This window comes from Zingiber officinale, chromosome 8A (assembly GCF_018446385.1).
Source record: "Zingiber officinale cultivar Zhangliang chromosome 8A, Zo_v1.1, whole genome shotgun sequence".
Taxonomy (NCBI): Eukaryota; Viridiplantae; Streptophyta; class Magnoliopsida; order Zingiberales; family Zingiberaceae; genus Zingiber; species Zingiber officinale.
This window is the reverse complement of record NC_056000.1, coordinates 50,035,809-50,057,470: the sequence shown is the minus strand read 5'-3', so window position 1 is coordinate 50,057,470 and position 21,662 is coordinate 50,035,809. Positions and strand designations below refer to the sequence as shown.

Here is a 21,662-nt window from a genome sequence, read left to right as displayed (position 1 = left end):
TGTTTTAAGCATTTGCCAAATCTCATAATCCATATGAGCAGCAATGGATAAGAGTATCCGGATAGACTTAAGCATGGCTACCGGTGAAAAGGTCTCCTCATAATCGATTCCCTCTTTTTGAGTGTACCCTTTTGCAACAAGCCTAACTTTGAAGGTTTCTACCTTCCCGTCTGTCCCTCTTTTCCTTTTGTAGATCCACTTACATCCAATGGCTTTTACACCATCAGGTGGTTCTACAAGCTCCCAGACTTTATTAGAGTACATTGACTCTATTTCAGAATTCATCGCCTTTTGCCAAGATGCTGCATCTGTATCTTGGAGTGCTTCGTCATATGACCTGGGATCAGGTTCATGTTTACCCGGGATCAAGTCCGAAGACTCTCCCAAAAACATGAATCTTTCAGGCTGCCTCACAACCCTCCCACTACGACGAGGCACTGTCTGTGGTTGTGTATCATGTGTGACACGTGTTGCAGTCTCTTGTGGTACTTCATCTTGTACTGTTGGTACTGAAGTAGACATGTCCTCTCTAAGTTCTTCTAAAATAACTTTACTACTGGGCTTGTGATCCATTATATAGTCTTCTTCTAAAAACTGGGCATTGGTGCTAACAATGACCTTCTGGTCTTTAGGACTATAAAATAAATCACCTTTCGTTCCTTTGGGATATCCTACAAACACGCGAACTTCTGTACGAGATTCTAATTTATTAGCATCTGGTTTCAGCACATGTGCTGGACTACCCCAAATCCGAATATGTCTTAGACTGGGTTTTCGCCCATTCCACAATTCTATGGGAGTAGAAGAAACTGATTTAGAAGGTACTAAGTTCAGAACGTATACTGCTGTTTCCAGAGCATATCCCCAAAACGAATTTGGTAATTATGAATAACTCATCATCGATCTAACCATCTCCATAAGAGTCCTATTCCTTCGTTCTGCTACACCATTCTGTTGGGGTGTTCCAGGTGCAGACAATTGGGATTGAATCCGACCTCGATAAGTAATTCCTAAACTCTCCTAAGAGGTATTCGCCACCACGATCAGATCGTAGTGTCTTGATACTTTTACCTAATCGTTTCTCCACATCAGCCTTGTATTCTTTGAACTTGTCAAAGCACTCGGACTTACGGCGCATTAGGTAAATGTATCCATATCTTGAATAATCGTCTATGAAAGAGACAAAATATTCAAAACCTCCTCTTGCCTGGACAGACATAGGACCACACAAATCAGAGTGAACCAACTCTAACACTTCTTTGGCTCTATACCCCTTGGCCTTGAACGGCCTCTTGGTCATTTTACCTTCTAAGCAAGATTCACAAGTTGGAAAATTTTCCAACTCTAATGAACTCAAAAGTCCATCGGCTATAAGCCTCTGAATCCTACTTAAATTAATATGACCAAGTCTTAGATGCCAAAGATATGCTTGGTTTATTTCTGAAGGTTCTTTTCTCTTATTAGAATTAGAAGATGAGTTATAAATTTCCATGTTTTGCTTTGTGGAAGAAATTGGATTTAAAATGTACAAATTGCCAACTAATGCACCAGAACAGATAATCACTTTATTTCTTTTAATAACTACATCGTTACTGAAAGAAATTGAATATCCATCTATAAACAGTTTAGAAACTGAAATTAAATTCTTTCTAAAACTGGGTACATAAAGACAATTTCTTAAAACCAAATTTCTATTTCTACTAAAAGACAAGTAGACGTCTACCACTGCCACAGCTGCCACCTTACTAGCATTGCCCATGTCGACGGTAATCTCCCCTTCAGATAGTCGTCGGGTTTTCTGGAACCCCTGCAAGGAATTGCAGACATGATCAATGGCTCCGTATCTACACACCAGGTTTTGGTAGATAACACCGCTAAACATGTTTCAACAACGAGCATGAGATATACCTTTGTTTTGGTTCCTACGAGAACAGTCCGCCTTCCTGCCTGCTTGCGGATGAAGCACTTGCCCTTGGCTTCTTCACTCTAGCTTTAAATCCGTACTCTGAGATTTATTCACTTTCTTTCTTGAGCCACTTGTTTCTTCTTCTTCTTTCCTTCGGTTTAGAAGTAGAACCATTTTCAAAAAGTGAATTTGAGAATTGTGACGAAATAATCCTTCAGCTGCATCAGTAGTTTCCCTAATGAATAAATCCTTTTATTCATATTATAGTTCGGTGAACTGCTCAAAACTTCTAGGTAGCGTTTGGAGGATCATATCGATCTGGGTTTCCCATCAATTTCTCCTCCAAAGATCTGTATCTCGTTCGGATAAGCCATCATCTTTAGGATATGATCCCTTACAGAGTACCCTCTTGCATGGTGGTGTCATTATCTTTCTCATAGCTTCTTGTCTAGAAGCCCTATCACGATGACCAAAGAGCTCCTTGAGATTGTTCATAATATCATAAGACATGGTTAAATCTTGATGTTGCAATACATTTGACATTGAAGCCAAATGTAACACCGCGCCATCTCATCCGCCTTTACCCATCTCTTATGATATTCAATCTCCTCTTGGGTAGATTCACGATGGGTGCATCGGGACAAGGTTCAATCAGACAAATTTATAGCTTGTAAGAACAATGTCGGTTCCTTTTCCAATCTATGTAATTAGGTCCGAAGTCTATTTTGTTGAAGTATGATGGACGATGGGTTGAAAGTCATCCTAAGAATCACAAATAACTTTTGGTCAGAACTCTAAATTTAGAATAATATTGATTCCTCAAACAATACTATTTTAAATTAACAAACACCTCATCACACCGTGAATTTTGTATGCCACGTTAGTGTGGACGTATACAAATTCAACATTTGTAAAAGGAGGGTTTTAACCCATTAATTTTATTATCTTGTCAACCTAACTTTTTGACAAATAAAATTAATAGTTGGTATTATTTGGTCACACAAATAATAATAGTGACTCCGTTGGGGAGGATACTATTAGATGTGTCTAAGTGTATACCATTACTTGACACTAAGTCCATTAATAAGATTATGCCCCTTCCGTTGGGGAAGATCACACGCTCTTAATTAATTTTCTATAGTCATCCAAAAATGGAAGTATGTTCTAGTGATCCACAAACAAGCTCATCCGTTATGGAGGAAGGCACTCAGAGCCAACGCGCAAGCTTGTTTGCATCACTTACAAACCAGTAATGGAGACCATGGGATTTATTTAAAAATCCCTCTCCCACTTAGTTATTTATAAATGAGGAATTTTAACTATGCTAGCCTACTAAACTTGTAAACTAACATGCACACACAGCACAATATAAAAGCAATAAATAGAAATTTTAATTTTCAACTATTATGGCTTTTATCTCTTAATTGTCCTCCGTGTGTTGTCATCCCAAGCTGCTGCCATATTTGGCCACCGCCTCCGGGTCTAGCTGTCGCATCCATCTTGCTCCTAGTTCCGCTGCGCCTCTGGTCCTTAGAAGGTTCCACGCTTTGCAAGATTCGATCCGTGACATAAATAGAATTTTACATTTTGATCCTATATTCCATAAAAGGAATGTACATGTATCTAGATCAAAAATAAAATCCTAATAAAACTAAATACAGCTTCTGCTGTATTTTAATACAATCATGCACACACATATAAATTGCCCTTGACATGTCCAAGGGTCCAATCACACACATAATTAACTAAAAGCCATAATAGTTGGATCCTGCGTCCATAGAGTTAGCACATCCTACTATTAACCTGCCTAAATTATGTATGACATGTGCATAATTAAACTAATACCAAATACCAAAAGGCAAAACCCTAGCTCTGATACCAATTGTTGGTTGCTACTCGGAAAACCTAGAGGTTCCACTGTACAAAAATTTTGTACAAAGGTCTGAACCTTTTCCTAGCTACCATGTGTTCTTTTAAATTAAATTTTGGATCGCCTGCGGAACTTAACACGTTTGATCCAAAACTTAATCTATTTGTTCTTTTAGGTTTTGACTTGGATCTCCTGCGGAACTTAACACGTTCGACCCAAGTCTCCTTAAGTTATTAATTCCATTAAATATTAATTTCCATAATTGGTTCCCAGTACTGACGTGGCGAGGCACATGACCTTCTTGGATATGGGAGCAACCACCACCGACTAGACAAAACCTTTAATAGAAAGCTAATATTTAATTTCCTAAAATAACTTTAGGTTAACCAAAGAGAACAATCAAATCACAAGGAAAAGAAAGAAAACAAAAGAACACAACATCGAAAAATATATTCGAAATACTAGAACGTAAGCCTCTTGTATTTGGTATTATTTCCATAAATAACTAGTATGATGCGGAAAGAAAAATTACTAGATATACCTTGTAGAAAAACCTCTTGATCTTCTACCGTATTCCTCTTCTAACCTCGGACGTTGTGTGGGCAACGATCTACCGAGATGAGAAACCACCAACCACCTTCTTCTCCTCCAAGCAAGGTTCGGCCACAAAGGAAGAACTTCACCAAAGAAGAAAACCAAAATACTAACCAAGCTCCAAGAGATGCTAGCTTTCTCTCCTTCTTCTTCTTCTTCTCCAAGTAGTATCCAGCCACCACAAGAGCTCCAAGGAAGGGAGAGAGGTTCGGCCACCACAAGAGGAAGAGAAGGAGAGGATGGCCGGCCACACCTAGGAACAAAAGAGGGAGAGAAAATAATAGAGGTTGTATCTCATGAAGGCACCCTCACCCCTTCTTTTATATTCCTTGGCCTAGGCAAATTAGGAAATTTAATTACAATAAAATTTCCTCAATTTCCTTGACATGATTTAATTTATAAAAATAAAATAAATTTTCCAAATCAATCTTCAATGGCCGGCCACATCATTGGAGAACAAATTGGACAAGTTTTAATCAATAATTAAAACTTCCTAATTTGTTTCCGGAAATTTTAAAAAATAAAATTTCTCTTTAAAATCTCTTCATGGTTAATAAAAGGAAATTTCTATAATTTTAATTTTATCAACATGTGAATAATTTTTAAAGAGAAAATAAAACATCTCTCCAATCTACAAATAAGGAAAGAGATCTAATCTCTTTCTTTAATCTTTTGTAGATCTTTTACAAGAGAGATATTTTAATTTTAATTCTCTTTAATAAATTATTTCTTCCACATAATAAAAATTAAAATTAAAATCCCTTTTAAATCTAATTTGGCCGGCCCCCACTAGCTTGGGTTCAAGCTAGGGCCGGCCACCAAATATTATACCTAAGCCGGCCCCAAGCTAGCTTGGCCGACCCCTTATTGGTGGGTATAGAAGGTGGGTATAGGTGGGTATATAACTCTACAAATAAGAGGCTACGATAGGGACCGAGAGGAGGAATTGGTTTTGGTCTCCCGATAAAATTAAGCATCCCGTGTTCGCCCCGAACACACAACTTAATTTTATCAATGATAATTCATTCCACTAGAGAACTATCATTGAACTACCGCACCAATCCCAAATTACATTTTTGGGCTCCTTCTTATTATGAGTGTGTTAGTCTCCCTGTGTTTAAGATATCGAATGTCCACTAATTAAGTGAGTTACTGACAACTCATTTAATTAATATCTAAGTCCAAGAGTAGTACCACTCAACCTTATTGTCATGTCGGACTAAGTCCACTTGCTGAGGGTTTAACATGACAATCTTTATGAGCTCCTCTTGAGGACATTATCAACCTAGTATCTCTAGGACACAGTTTCCTTCTATAATCAACAACACACACTATAAGTGATACCATTTCCCAACTTATCGGGTTTATTGATTCAACGAACTAAATCTCACCCATTGATAAATTAAAGAAATAAATATCAAATATATGTGATTGTTATTATATTAGGATTAAGAGCACACACTTCCATAATAACTGAGGTCTTTGTTCCTTTATAAAGTCAGTATAAAAGAAACGACCTCAAATGGTCCTACTCAATACACTCTGAGTGTACTAGTGTAATTATATAGTCAAGATAAACTAATACCTAATTACACTACGACCTTCTAATGGTTTGTTCCTTTTCCATTTTGGTCGTGAGCTACTGTTTATAATTTATAAGGTACTGATAACATCATCTTCTGTATGTGACACCACATACTATGTTATCTACAATATAAATTAAATGAACAACTACAAACAAATGTAGACAATTAGACCAAATGTGATTCTTTATTCATAATAAATGTTTACAAAGCTTAGGCTTTCAGTATACACTCCAACACCCCGGGGGGGTCCGAGCGCCTAGACCAGTCTGCTAAGTCAACAGTTTAGCAAGTTAACAGCCTTGTTACTTAGAAATCTTTGACAAAAGTTTTCTCATACTTTACTTACAAATTTTTTGAAAAAGTCAATTCAAATGTTTTCAATTTCCCCTAGAATTTGACTTGGAACTTTTTGTTCAAACCTCTCCCTAAGTCTGAGATATACAAAGCATTTACTTTCAGTTATTTTCTACATTACTGTCTGACATTATTTGTATGCTTGTACTTCCTTTACCCTAGTTTTTGGTTTATAAATGTCAAAAGGAGAGGGTAAGGTTTAATGTAGAAAAATAACAAATAAATTTGATCACATAAAATAAATACAAAACAAACTAAGATCATTTGTTTGCTTTTTTACATATTGTCTCAATATTATTTTTTTTCTAACTTTAACCCAGGTTGTCATTGTATCAAAAAGGAAGAGATTGTTAGTACAATTTGCACTAATAATCTAACTCAGGTTTTGATGAATGACAGAGGGTTTAAAGTTAGAGTGTTTTTAATTTAATTGCTTTACTAAGTGTGCAGGAGTTGAATGGTCTGAAAGACTTGACACCAGGCTGAAATCCAGCTAGGTCTGCAGGACCTGATAGTTGGTGGGAAGTCCAGATAGGTTTGCGGGGACTGATATCTAGCGGGAAGTCTGGTTGGGTCCACGGGGTTTGACAACCGGTCGAAATCTAATTAGGTCTGCGGACCTAGCAATTGGTAGGAAGACTAGTGGATCAAAGGCAAGTCAAGCGACTGCAAGTAATAAGTGAAGGTAAGTAACTGGAGGAGAGATCAGTGAGGGCGCGTTCCCCATTGAGAGAACTGTAGGCGTTAGTCTAGCTTATGTTCATTTGGGAAATATAAGATGAAACCTTAACTAGATTTTGGTCTCGAGAAGACTTACTACTCTTATTTTATTGTGTTATGATAATTCTGCTTTGCAGGGTAAATATATTTTATATTGCCTAGACTAACCCTTTTTGCAGAGAAGAAACTACAAAAGAAAAGGGGAGTCCGGGCGCCTAGAAGGGATCCGGGCGCTTGGACCAGCTTGCTTGGGCTGGTGCCGCTGGCACCCGGGCAGTCCGAGCGCCCGGAGTTAGTCCAAGTGCTCGGACTGAAAGACTCATCTAGAAGCTGAGGTGGAGCACGTTGACTGGCCGAACCACGTGGCCCAGGGGCCCAGAGGGGTTCCAAGCGCCCGAAATGACCCTATGTAAGGGCCTTCGATCAGGAGCTTAAAAAACATCAATTGTTACGACTTTCATTCTTGCGCAATGCTCTGAAAAAGCTCCTACGACGCTGTGAAGCTCTTCCGACAACCGACGATCAAGGCTTTCTTATTTTCTTTATTGTCGGTAACATTGCTTTTAGTTCTTATATTTATGTAATCATTCAAACTATTTATGGATTGCCCAACGAAAGTACTAGACGAGTGCGGGCCTTGGAGTAGAAGTCGTCGAAGGCTCCAAACCAAATAAAACTATTTGTGTTAGTGCTTGGTTTCTCTGTTTCTTTTCCTCCTTTATTCTTCCGCCGCGTACATGTTTTTAGTCACAATTTTGAAGAACGTTATTCACTCCCCCCTCTAGCGTCTTTCTGATCCAACAGTCTTTTCCTAGGATGCTTTGAAAAATGTGCATATGCTGTGTGATGCATGCACATACACTACAGTGACATTATAAAAAGAGGTGTCCATCCATAGACGAAGGTATACGATATTTCACTAATCTGCTCGCTCTAGGTACTATGTCTTCTCCATTAAATCGAGAACTGACTTGAACATCGGAGGGATAACACCGAAAACCCCTTCCTTGGCCGGGCACTAACGCTCTTGGTTTTCGTAAGACCGCGCGGAGTCTTCCTCTAGTCAACCACAGAGCCACGTACCCAACTAGCCGCCTCCTCTGATTTCGGACAAAATTACTCTATTTACATGGGAGAATAGATTAAAAAAAAGCAATTAAGAAAAAATTTCAAATATTTATTTGGTATGAAAGGATGGAATATTTATCCTTCGTTTGTTTATTATAGCATCTCCAATGGGGATATTTGGAGGGGATATTTCTCCAAATATCCCCCTCTCAAATATCTCCCATTGGAGGGGATATCTGTTAAGTGATTAGAAATCACTGGACATAAGTTTGTACCCGGTGATTTCTCTTTTGTGGGACTCACCAAAAGGTGATCTACCATATTTTTTATTTTATTTATTTTTTAAAAAATTTAATAATATTTTTGGACGTTTTAGAAAAAAAATAAAAAAAAAACTAAAATTGAAAGTTAATCAACATTCGTTTTTTTTAACATTGAGTAACATTATTGATCCGGTGATAAGGACGGGGGATCCTCGTTGGCGGAAGGTCAACAGCACGTGGGGGTCAAAGGTCAAGAGATTCAACCCTGAGACCCGACCAACCGGACGAAATAGGCCGACCGACCGGACGAAGCAGGCTGACCGGCCATGAATCCCCCGAGCCGAATGAAAGACAACCCGACTAGGGGTCGGGTTTCTGATGTTCAAGGTAAAAAGGTTTCATGGCCGAGCGGGCTATCAGTTTGGCCGAGCACAAGGCAACAAAGGCAGAAGCAATCACATACGACCGGGAGTCCTCCCGGTCGGCCCGATACTTACAACCGGGACATAAGGGATATGCCTGTCGAGCGGCCGAACCGCTTGGCCCTGGAACAGACAGGAGGCGCAAGAGGACAAAGGAGACAGGGGATAACATCATCCTCGAGATGTCTGCCGCCGACAAGCAGCAGAGTTGGCGGCCGAGCCGTACACAAGATCGTACGGCGGAAGCGTCCACCGTCACATCCGGGATATGCTCGGACGATTGCGGAATGATGTCAGAGGTGCTTTTCTGACATGGGCTCGTTAAGGTATGTTTGGGGAAGCATGCACGCATCGAGAAGCGTGCATGCGCCTCCCCGAGGTCCTATATAAGGCCCCCCCCCCCCCCCGACGTCGACGAAGGTTCGCCAGAGATTTACACCACCAGTCGGAGACAGCGGAGCGTGCCACGTCCCCAGCGTCCGTCGACTCAGCGCTCGGACAGGATCAATTATAATTTTATATATATATATATATATATATATATATATATATATATATATATATATATATATATATATATAAATTCTGATCATTATTTTAGGAATTTGTTCAACTCTCTAAATATCGATTAAAATTCTATTGAAAAAAGTTCTCGAGTTCGTCCTAATTTCCTCAATCCTCAATTTCCATTTCCCATTTAACATCCACCAAATTTCCAACTTTTTCCATACCCACCACCATATTACCATAATTTTTGAAGTTATCCAAATTCTTTGAGTGACGACTCTCGAGTTCCGTTTTATACCTATCTTCTAGAATATTGGCAGAGTAGTCAATATTTCATGCAAGGCTCATCTCATGGAATTAATCCGCTTCAATCACTGGAGATTCAATTAAATAAATCGAGAAGAATTAGTGTTGATGCAATTGACAATAATAAAGGTATAGAAATACCTTATGCAATCCCTAATTCACAATTTCCTCCATTCTCATTTGAAATATGATCCGACGATATTATTCTTAATCAAGCACCAGAGATGGACAACAAATCGAATGAAGATCTTAGCTAGCAAACAGTATGGACCGTAGCAGATGATAAGCTCCTTGCAGCGGCATACATAATTATGAGTGAAGATTCAGTAGTTGGTAATGCCTAGGAGAATGAGTCTTTTTGGAAACGAGTGGTGACAAACTACAATACCAATCGAGATAAGGAGGTTAAAATGAGAACTACGAAGAAAACAAAATCATATTGGGCTTCGTTGAAAAAGATCATGAATAGAGATAACAGAATCTAAAATAAATGGTATAATGATCAACCAAGCAGATAGAGTGACGAGGATTTGATGGTGCGAGCTCATGAAGAATACAAGAGTACTTTTAAAACTACTTTCCAATATGAACATGTGTGGAGGATCATGAAAGATAGTCAGATGTATACTCTTTAATGCTCAGAGCAACAAACTACAAAGAAAGTAAGAACATAATAATCATCAGGTGCACATACTGACTCTTCTATTCCTAACACAACTATTGATCTAGATGATAGAGAAGTACAATCTCGTCCAATGGAACAGAAGGCAGCAAAGAGGAAAGGGTAAAGAAAGAGTAGGCCTAATTGATGAATTGAATTAGAGGGTGCAATTGTCAATGACACATTTGGAAAAGTATAATAACAATAAGAAAGTGGATCAACTCATCCAAGCACATCAACTCCTCGTAATGAATATACGAGGCATGATAGATGAAAAACTTCAAAATCATCTAGCGATATGTGAGCAGCTGGAAAAAAAAATTGAACATGTAGTTAATTTTTATAGTTTATTTTATCCATTCCTTGTTTATTTTATTAATTGTAGTTTATAATTTCTATGATTTATTATTATGTGTTTTATTAATTTAATATGGTTTGTACCTTGTATTTCAATTTCAAATTTATAAAATATTTGTATTAATATGAAGTAGTATTTTTCTTAAATTTAATTTTTTTCTTAAAATTAAATATAAGTTAATAAAGAATTAGGGATATTTGAAAAATATGGAACCGCCACATCAATGCCCTCCTAAAATCGGTCCCAAGAATTAGGGATATTTGAGAATGGATATTTGATGGATGTGACATATTAATATTTGATTGATGAGATATTTGATGGATGAGACCTATAAATATTTGATTGGTGAGATATTTGATAAATGAGACCTATAAATATTTAATTAATGTTTGATAGATGAGATCTATAAATATTTAAATAGTAAAATATTTGAAAAGTAATGTAAAAATGAATACTTTAAATATTTGAAAGAAATACTCCTAACTGCTACAATGCTCATATTGTGGTAAAAAAGTGAATATGTTCATCCTTAGCGTTCCGTCAATTCGTCTCAGAATTAATACGAAAAAGATAAATCATAAACTATTATAAATTTTTAGAATAGTGATTAATATATAAGGAAACGAAGCTCATATAAAATAATAATAATAGATGAATAACTTTAAAATCGTTGATAATTATCCCTCCAAACCTAGCTAAAATGAAATCTATGAATCACGAGCCACCGGCTGTTCTCTCCCGCCAGTGTGCCACCGTCTCCATTTTACTCCTCTTCCTTGTCTCCATCGTCTCCTTACTATTTTCCCTCTCGCGTCACGTGGTTTGAGTCTCGTCGAGCGGCTTCGAGGCGACCTAGAGAGTGGCTACAGCACGAGGGATGCGGAGCAGGAGACCAGAACCAGGGGTATGCCAGTTCGGAAATCCGGGGCCAGAGGGGAGCGCGAGCCCGAGGGGAGCGTGGACAGAAGGCCAGGTCAGCCTCGAGGTGGGCAAGCTCCGGCTCGGAGAGTCCCGGGCGGAGTGGGACGAATGCAACGAGAAGGTGGGAGAGGACGTTCTCGGCAAGGGGATGGAGCGAGAAGACATTGTTGGTTGTGGCGGAAGCTGTGTGGGTAGTGGCGGCACGGGCAGAGAGGCAGCGAAGGCCAGCGGCGTGAGTTTCTCTCTTTCTTTCCATTTTCCCTCGTCCTTTTCTCTCTTCCTTCGATTTTTTTTTCCGTATAAAATCCTTTCTTTTCTGTATTAACATAAATAACAACAGTGCGTTAATCTTCTGTGATAAATAAATTGTCTTCCCTAAGAGGCTGCTTTCATATAAATACACGCTTAACCAAAGCCGTTTGCAGCTGTTATCCAGCTCCATCGCTGCCATCCCAGGCCTGATGCCCACCTCCCAAGCCAACTTAGCTAGCAGACGAATACAAACAAAGCTAAAAGGAGAATCAATTCTACGCTTCCTTGGACTGCAATCTACGGTCACTTTTCCTCACATGGTGGGGTTCAGTTCTCTTCCCTTTCTTTTATCTTCTCAATTAGTTAAATCGATGTCTTAAAACACAAATTCCAGAGTATCAAAAGTCCCAACAAAAATATTAAGAAGAACAAAAGTGGCTTTTGCCATTGTTGCTTTCAAAAGCAAAGCATCATCTTCTGCCGCACTGTCGGATTCTTCTGCTTCTTCTTCTTCCCTTTCTTTTTCTTCTTCTCTTGTTCATTGGGGCGATAATGGCCAAGGAGATGCACAAGGATGAGAAAGATTTTTCGGTTGCTGTTACTTGGAAATGTGCTGATGTGAAGCTCCTCCTCGTCTCCCTCTTCTCCCTTTGCTCCCTCATCACCTTGTTTCAGCTCTTCCCTTCGACTTCTAGCTTTCTCTCGTGTTTTTCTACGGTCGATTCACGTCCACTGCAGTTTGCTGCTCTCTCCCCTCCTCCGCCTCCTCCTCCTCCTCCTCGAAGTGTTCATCCTCTGAAAGCAGAGCAGCTCACGAATGACTCCGTTGTGAAGAGATCTTTCAACCCCGTCGGCTCCGCAGCGTACCTCTTCATCCAGATGGGAGCCTACCGAGGCGGCGCCAACAACTTCGTCGTCATCGGGCTCGCCTCCAAGCCGCTCCACGTCTTCGCCAAGCCACAATTCGAGTGCGAGTGGATCGCTCACGGCGGCGGCGGAGGCGAATCAGCCTCCATCTTCGCTTCCGGTTACAAGATCCTCCCCGACTGGGGCTACGGCCGGGTCTACACCGTCGTCGTCGTCAACTGCACCTTCCCGACCGCCGTCGGCCTCGACGGCTCCGGCGGCCGCCTCGTCATCCACGCGACCACGGGCGGCGGCGGGGACCGCGAGGTCACCACCGCCGAGCGGTTCGTGGCAGTGGAAGAGGCGCCGGGGAGCGTCGACGCGTCCTCCTTCTCGGCGCCGCCCAAGTACCAGTATCTCTACTGCGGCTCTTCCCTCTACGGCAACCTCAGCCCGCAGCGCGTCAGGGAATGGCTGGCCTACCACGCGCGGTTCTTCGGCGTGGGCAAGTCTCACTTCGTCATCCACGACGCCGGCGGCGTCCACCCGGAGGTGATAGCGGTGCTGCGGCCATGGATGGAGAAGGGGATGGTGACGCTGCAGGACATCAGGGAACAGGAAAGGTTCGACGGCTACTACCACAACCAATTCCTGGTGGTGAACGATTGCCTTCACAGGTACAAGTTCATGGCCAAGTGGATCTTCTTCTTCGACATCGACGAGTTCCTCTATCTTCCTCCCAAAACGAGTATCGACTCGGTGCTCGCATCCCTCGCCGGCTACTCCCAGTTCACCATAGAGCAGATGCCCATGTCCAGCAAGCTCTGCCAATCCAGCGACTACGGCAAAACTCCAAGGTACCATTTTTTTCTACTTCGATTGGTCGTCGTAATCGTTTGCGAAATCTTCCACCGATTCCAGTTCTCGGCGGTGAGGCGCAGGATGTGGGGGATGGAGAAGTTGGTGTACAGGAACGCGAAGAGGGGCGTGAGGCGAGATCGGAAGTACGCGATCCAGCCGCGGAGCGCGTACGCCACGGGGGTGCACATGTCGCAGAACGTCGCCGGGAGGAGCACGCACCAAACGGAAGCGCGGATCAGGTACTTCCACTACCACGGCACCATCGCCGACCGCCGGGAGCCCTGCCGGGAGTTCGTCAACGCCACCGCCGTCACCACCCACGACGGCACGCAGTACGTGCTCGACGACACCCTCCGACGCGTCGCAGGCGCCGTGAAGAGGTTCGAGCAGAAGACGATCGGGCCCAGGCTGTCCCGCACGAGGCAGTGACCTTCCCCGTTCCACCATTGCCTGATTCTTTCCTCACCGCCACACACAAACTTCTTCCAGCGCAGGCCATCGGACCAGGATCTCGGCAGATTTCTGCAGCAAAAGACAGCATGAACTTTCCAAAAAAAACAAAAAAAAAAGTGATTTTTTTTCTCTCCATCGATTAGAATGCTAAATGATTGTCCATCCAATTTCTTCACGGATTTTACAATTGGGAGATTGCAGTACTGGATCTCCGTATGTCTCTTTACCCACGTACATAATTGAAGAGCAGTGATTTGTCGCTTCTATGTATGGGCGTTCGGAAGATAAAACGAAGAAAGGCGACCAAACCACATGAACGGGGACGGCCTCTTGCAACGACACTTGGGAACTCGTAAATGAATTTGATCTTTGATTGAATAAAGATCCTTTATGCTCATTCAATTGTAATACAATACATAAAAAATTAATAATTTAAATACAGTTAATCTTAATTTGTCTACGCTTTGCATTGAAAGTATCATTTTATTTTTTAGAAGTCTATTTCATTGATGGCTTCCGGTGTGGATTAGACCTCGGTTTAGATACAACGATATGATGGTATAGAATCAACGATTTAACAGTTTTTAAGGATTGATTTTTAATCTTAACTATCTAACATCGTTATGATTCGAAATTATCAGTTCATGATTCTTGCATTATTATATTAAAAAAATTAAAATTGTAAGTTCATAAAAAAAAAAATTACACAAATAAGTTGTCTACCATACCTTTAAGGTATAGAAAAATCAAAACTGACATAATTCTCATATTTTTTTAACCTTTACTTTATAAGATGGCTTTATTAATGAGTGATTAGCTAGATTTTTTTTTTATTGTTAATGAAAATAATGAAATGAACTCCTTATTGATAAAATTATTAATAAATTTTAAAAAATAATGGATACTAAACTATAGATAAATAGATGTCAAATATTTTTAACAGTTAAAAAAAAATTACATTCCTCTTATTTTGCTAAGTAATGATTCATTCTCATGTTTGGGGGATTGAATCTATGAGATCTATCACCAATTCCCCAAATTAAGCATCAATTTTTCATTCCTATCTCGTTCTACACTCCTATATCATTCAACCAAACACCCCTTAATTATAGTTAATTATTACTCTAGTAAAAAAAATTATTTACTTACTCAAAAATTATAATTAATTATTAAATAATTAACTAATACATATAAAATATTATTTTGATTTAGTCTAATTGAATAGATACTTCACCTTCTTAAAGAAGGCTGGGGTTTAATCCCCCACCACTATAATTCTTTTTAATTTATTAAAAATATTTATCTATAAATAAATTTTTAAAAAAACAGTTGAACATGGTTAATTGAAGCATTGAACGGTAATTGGCTGGGGTCGGACTGGTTACGATTCAGGTCCGGGCAATCAGATCAATGGATAGTCTATTCGATAATTCAGTTACGGATCAGAGCCAAGTCTGATTCAGATCCGGTCCGGGGCAGGTCTAAGTCCGGCAGCTCCATATCCGTTTGCACTGCTGCATGGCATCTTCTGGTCATGAGCTTCTTGTGCTGTTGTGCATTAACATTTCGTCTGCTGACTTTAGTGCGCACGCTTCATTCCTTGAATGCATTTAAACCAGTTCAGTTCACCTTCCGCTCTGTGCTGATTCGGGGGGTCTGTTGCAAGCCATCGTAGCAAAACTGGTGTGAGCAAAGCTTCCTAGCTAGAGTCTCCATCTGGATTGGCCATGAGCTTCTTTACATTGTTTTACCGTAGTGATTATTCTTTTGTTAGTGCGTTTATGTTTGTCAATTGGTTCACTTTATAGAGTTTAACTAACTTGTTCACCATTAAATAGGTAATAAAAAATTGGTTTGTTGACCCTGTTCACCATTTAATTAGATGGTTAAAAATCAGTTTGTTCTTGCTTTGATGATATATTCATAGTATTTGAATTTAAAAACTGGAATTAATATGGTTCCACTCTCTTAAGTTGTCATTCAGTAGGTAAATAGACTTTGACTCTCATAAGAAGTAGGTGTGCTAAGTTTAGTTGTTGATGATTTATCATCTAACAGTAACACGACACTTCCATCGTATGTGGACGATATAACGATATAACATCACATCTAACTTTTGTTGAAGATTTTAAGAGAGAATCTCTCAAAAAGATAAAATAACCTATAGTTGTGTCATGGCATCTAGCATAGGCATATCATTAAAATCTTTTGACTAGCTTTACAGTCTTCCTAATAGAAAAGTCTCATGATTGGTGTAAAGCAAACATAACAAATGATAACATGGGTTAAAAAAAATTAACCATTGATATTGCATGGAATATATCTATATATAAAGTGAGATTAGAGATTTGAGATCCTACATTTAGTTGAGAGGGTGTATCAGTCAATTTATCATTTGTAAGACCAGACCAAACAATTAAGGTAGTGGACTGGTTGAAGCCTTCCACAAAAGAGCAACATGTCTTGATCATGGTAGTTTCTATCTTAGATGGTGTAAACTAAGGAGTGTAACAGAGATGACTGACTTAATTCGATAGCCAATCAATGTAGTTCTAATTACTCTTTCATCTAGAAAGTCTTTTAGAATGCTCTCACAGAATACACTCATTAGAGCCTCTTATTTGTTTCCTATATCATGCAGAATGAGAAGGTGCAGGGCATGAGAATTCCAGGTTCATCTCTCTTTTCCAACAATAACAAATGCAGTGAAAAAGAGAGAGAGAGAGAGAAGAAATTCAACAACCTGCAAGTCCGATGGAGTTTCACAAAACAAGCAAACTGCATTCCGTCAAAGATTAATAATGTTACAGGAGTTCTGCTATACCGATTTCGGGAGGATCTTAGCTAGTTAAATTTCACTACGATGCAAGAAATATCATCTCTGCTCTTCCTTGCAACGGCCTCCTCAGTCAGACTTCTAGCAGCTGTTTGAGGATCCTTTATGTCTTTCATGAAATCAACTGCTTCTTGGTTGGACATCACCTGATCAGATGCACAAAAACAGATTTTTTTTTCATGATTTTCTAGCAGGCTATTTAGGCCTTGTGTGTCCTCAAAAGATAACAAAAGAATAGTGCATATTACGATCGAGTGTATCAGCAAACGATCTGAAAAGTAGATTTGTTTGTGACTAGTTTCAGAATTTTCAATTGGGGGTGAAATCATTGTATATATTGTTTCTTGCCTAGTTACATGACTTTACCTTCCATAGTCCATCACTTGCAAGGATTAGAAACTCTGCATCTTCGTCGATGATTTCATCAGCCACGTCAGGCTCCGAAGTGAGATGTGCCTTCAAGCTCCTATCTCCAAATGCCCGTGCTACAGCCAGCCGTCCATCCACCCGTGGTACATCTCCTGATAAAAACAAAAATTGATGTTTCAATCTAAATGCTGAAATCTTGTTGGCAACCCTAATTTCAAAATTAACAAACTGTGCAAATTATGTGCATGTCATTCATTCATTTCAAATTTTCAATGATCAATAATAATTTCCATTTAAATTTACAAATGCTAAAAGGATGGCCTCACAGAAGACATTGAAAATAAAATGTATTATCTCTTTCATGTAGAATCATAAATTCATTAAATATCTTTGCTCCAATAAATTCATTAATTTTAGCATGTTTTCAATACAGGATGAAATTTTTTTCTGGAGACCAACTCTATTAGCAAGCTTTCAATATTAGGTATGATAATTTGCGTTGTATCATATTAATCAGGTCATAAATGAGTTCTCTCGTTCATGTTAATATAAAAAATAAAACAACTATAATTAATTATATGCCTTTTAAAAATGATTTTATAGAGTTGAAGATTAATTAATTAAATTCTCTAAAGTATAAAGTTAAGACATAAAAGTTATCAAAGATCTTTAAAGTTAATGATTGTAAATAAGGCAATTGGTGCCATCAATCTATATATTTAGGTTATGTCGTGTCATTTTTTGAATTCTATCTCTGTTAATTGAATTCTGGGTTGCCAGCTCTACTCTATATGGTTAACAGGCAATGTGTTATATAGTAACAAGTTAATTTGGGGTCTTGCAACAAGAAGTGTATTTGGTTCCATAAAATTTTGCATTAATCAAAATTACGCCATGCAAAAAGAGAGAGAGAGAGAGGAGAGAGTAAATTCATGTTTCCTTGTCTATTTGTACAGTTTAAGAGCTTAAACCATGCAAACAAGCAACAAAAAAAGTGGCAGTCTATCCAAAGCCCAGTATAAAGCTTCATGGTACCCTATCCCTCTTATACAAACTCAAGTTTTGACAACCAATTCCCTTGCTTAGATATTTCTGTCTTCTGACATCAAATGTCTACCGAAAATTCAGTATTTTCTATCTCGTTATATCAAATACATGTTTCTCTTTCCAAAGATGAACATAAATTTTCGTATAACTAGTCTTTGTGTTCTTCAGAGTTCATGAGAATTGCAAATTCAGAAACTTAAGCTAACAAAACCAAATCTAATAGATTACCTGGAAAACTTGTCACAAAACCACCCTTTTCCTCGATCAAATGTCGCTCCCTGCTTGGTTCATGATCAATGGAAAGTTGGATAGCAACACCGTTCTTGGAAATAACTGCTCGTGAGTCTCCAATATTGGCTACCACAAGGCTCACACCATCAATTAGTATAGCCGTAACTGCTGTAGAACCGCCTCTACCCAATTCAGCTTGTTTTTCCAGTATTTTCGTGTCTGTTCTCTCATATGCTTTCTTGATTGCACTTTCTATATCAGTCCAAAAATCCGGCTGCAAGCAAATGGACATGATTGGATTTCCTTGCAACAAAATGGGGTGTAAAAAAGAGAAGAGATTCATATGACACAATTCGCTTACCTCATTCAATATGTTTTCGAAAAGATTAGCTCGGAGATAATCTGCAACATTTTGACCCAAGTGGCCATCGAAAATTGCAAATAAACCTAGTTCATATTCACCAACTTTTTTGAATTCAGCCACCAAATAGTCTTCCATTGGATGGTTTGATTTCCCCTTCACCATGTGGTAGCCATGTCGGATGCTCTTCCCACAGATTTTGGCTTTCCCTCTCCCAGTCTCTGATGAAGAACCAAACCCTGCTTTAGCCTGCTTGACTAACACAGTACAATAAGCAAAACATTTTTTTCCCCTCAGAAGAAATATACTAAACATCAATTATGATAACCATCATAAACATTTATGCTCAAGAATTACAAAATTTGACCTTTTAGCTATTCGCTGAATTGGCACTAATACATAGTCCACTAAATTTCCAAACAAGAAAACTTATAGTGCTGAACAGGTGAGAGTGGATCCCTTTCATCATGCATCGTAGCTCAAATGGGAATTATCACAAGCAACTAAAAAGCAGCAGCATGTTTATTTGATCAATAACTCACTCTGAAACAACATTGAAAGAAGGGGACACGAATCCCACTCAAGATACACAAATAGAAAGAAGGGGAAACAAAACCGATTGACTGAAAAAGCCATTCGAGATCCAAACTAATCTGCCCAAGCACATTTGGAAAATTAGGGATACCAAATGAACTTTTTTTTTGTCGCTTTTATGGAAGTTAACTTACTTTGATCTTCTGCAAGATCTCCTTCCCTGCCATTCTCTAAGTTCGATCGAAATCAACCGACTCAACGATCCCCAGCTGGTGCTCAAAAGGATGAAAAAGGAGAGAGGAGCTGATCGAGGCCCACGAGACTTGCTCCCGTTGACGCGGAGACGCTGTAAATTCGACCGAGAGAGATCGCGATGGCTGTCGGCTGGGTGAGGTGGGCCCCGGCTTTCCGACGGGGAACGTGGAAAAAAATGCGCGTCGGAAAGTATCGCGGGGACGAACGGACAGGGTTCACTTGCTGACATCGATTCCTCAGGTGCCGTTCCGGAGAAATGACCGATGCGAGTGGAGGGCGTGCTGTTTGGTGTCTCGGGGGAGGCACGCACCTCCGCCGCCGTGACGGTGGTGGGAGGTGGGACCCGCTGAGGGTTAATCATTCGTTGGCCGTAGAAGTGGGGCGTCACGACAGATACAATGGTCAGTGGATCATTTTTAGAAAGATAATTCGGTGTTTATTACATTAAAATTAAAATATATCTAAAAGGTCCATCTCATATCTCATTTTTAGGATAATAAATAAATCAAACGGTCATAAATAAATTTAATATTTGACTTGATAAAATTTATTTATATTTATTCAATATACATAAAATTAATTAAATAGACAAGTTTGAATAACTCGTTAAGCTAAATAAATAAGCTTGAACACATATGTGTTCAGTTAGTTAACGTTCGTGAACCATGTTCATGAACCATATTCATTAATAAAACTCTTTGTAATATGCTAAATAAATAATAAAATAAAATAAATTTAAATTATCAAGCTCAATAACCAATCAAACAACTAAAAATTTCAAACAATCAAACAAGCTTGAATTGAGAGCTTGATAACATCTAAACAAACAAAGCTCAAGCCAAGCTCGAATCAAGCTTAAGACAAGCTTGAATTGAGAGCTTGAAAACATCTAAACGAACCAAGCTCAAGTCAAACTTCAAACAAGTTCAAGCTCATAAAAAATAAACCAAGTCAAACTTGAACATTCATTTCAAAAGCTTAGTTCATTTTAAGCTCGACTAGGCTCGGCTTGATTACCTTATTAAACAAGCTTGAACACCTCAAAGCTTGACTCGACTTGTTTACAGCCCTACTCATTTCATAAATTACAAAAAGACACGTCCTATTTTGCTCATTGTCAAAGTATTTACCAACAGTGAATTTGATCCGCTGCGCGACTGAGAGGGCGCTGATGTGGCAATAGAGTGTTGACTATACCGCATCAACACCCCCTCCCTAGTTCATATTGTTAGTCCTAATAATTTCATATCAGTGTCTTTTTATTGATCGGATGATCATAACATCCTCGAGATGTATGTAATATCCTCGTGATATGTATTCATCCTTGAGATATGATCTAATCCATTTGTTTGGCAAGGAGACACAAGGGCACGGGATTGTTGGGACAGAGGATCCGAACTCCTCTCTCAATGTACACCATGCACACGGGGCATGAACAAGATCAACTCCGTTACAATGGAGCACCTACATAATGAACTTGCCAAAATATCCTTTCTCTAATCATTTCATCAAATTCATTATAATCAAAACGTCGAATTGCCCAATCTACTGACCAACCAATTTGAAGTGATTTTAATGGACTAAAAGTTGATTTTAATCGGTTTATGGAAAGTTGCTATATGAATCTAAAATATTTAGGATCGTTAAATATTTTAAATAAAAGTGTTTCACGGTTCAAAATCTTTAAATAATATGAATAGATAACTTTATGAGTGCAACAATATCAATTTAAGATAAACCATTATATCAAATATTTTTATAAAACATGTTTAATAGCTACTGGTTAATTGAAATTAATTTTCACATAACAAACTAATAGTTTGAGTGACAATAGATCTAATGAAAAGGGTTAGGGGTCGGGCATTTTGGGAAATAATATGTTTTAATTAAAACCATTCCAAGATGTGTGCCCACCAAAAAGGGAAAAACATTCCTCAATTCCAAAGATTAAAAAGATTCTCAGGTGATGTTTGATTAAATGACAGAAATGATTATAGATTTTTAGGTGATGTTTGATTAAATGAGAGAAATAATTATAGATATGAATTTTATAGTAAGATAGAATGAGAATAGAAATAAAA

General features: G+C 38.9%; 2 protein-coding genes across 4 annotated transcripts; one reads left to right on the top strand and one right to left on the bottom strand.

Moving 5' to 3' along the window:
- Positions 1 to 12,107: 12,107 nt before the first annotated feature.
- Positions 12,108 to 14,187, top strand: LOC122009009 (galactan beta-1,4-galactosyltransferase GALS2-like). The gene is made up of 2 exons (XM_042564968.1): positions 12,108 to 13,491; positions 13,576 to 14,187. The coding sequence occupies exons 1-2, from the start codon at positions 12,341 to 12,343 to the stop codon at positions 13,922 to 13,924; spliced, it is 1,500 nt and encodes a 499-aa protein (XP_042420902.1). The 5' UTR covers positions 12,108 to 12,340; the 3' UTR covers positions 13,925 to 14,187.
- A 2,495-nt stretch (positions 14,188 to 16,682) lies between these two features.
- LOC122009008 (probable protein phosphatase 2C 62) lies at positions 16,683 to 19,693 on the bottom strand. 3 transcript variants are annotated; one of them, XM_042564965.1, is made up of 5 exons: positions 19,521 to 19,693; positions 18,793 to 19,041; positions 18,429 to 18,705; positions 17,151 to 17,305; positions 16,683 to 16,930 (listed from the first exon to the last, which is right to left on the bottom strand). In XM_042564965.1, exons 1-5 carry the CDS (start codon positions 19,551 to 19,553, stop codon positions 16,793 to 16,795), a joined length of 852 nt encoding a protein of 283 aa, XP_042420899.1. In that variant the 5' UTR covers positions 19,554 to 19,693; the 3' UTR covers positions 16,683 to 16,792. The 3 variants fall into 3 exon arrangements, with proteins under 3 accessions (XP_042420899.1, XP_042420900.1, XP_042420901.1); XM_042564966.1 differs by having other exon boundaries at positions 18,793 to 19,049; positions 19,521 to 19,677; XM_042564967.1 differs by having other exon boundaries at positions 18,793 to 19,013; positions 19,521 to 19,674.
- Between the last annotated feature and the right edge of the window lie 1,969 nt (positions 19,694 to 21,662).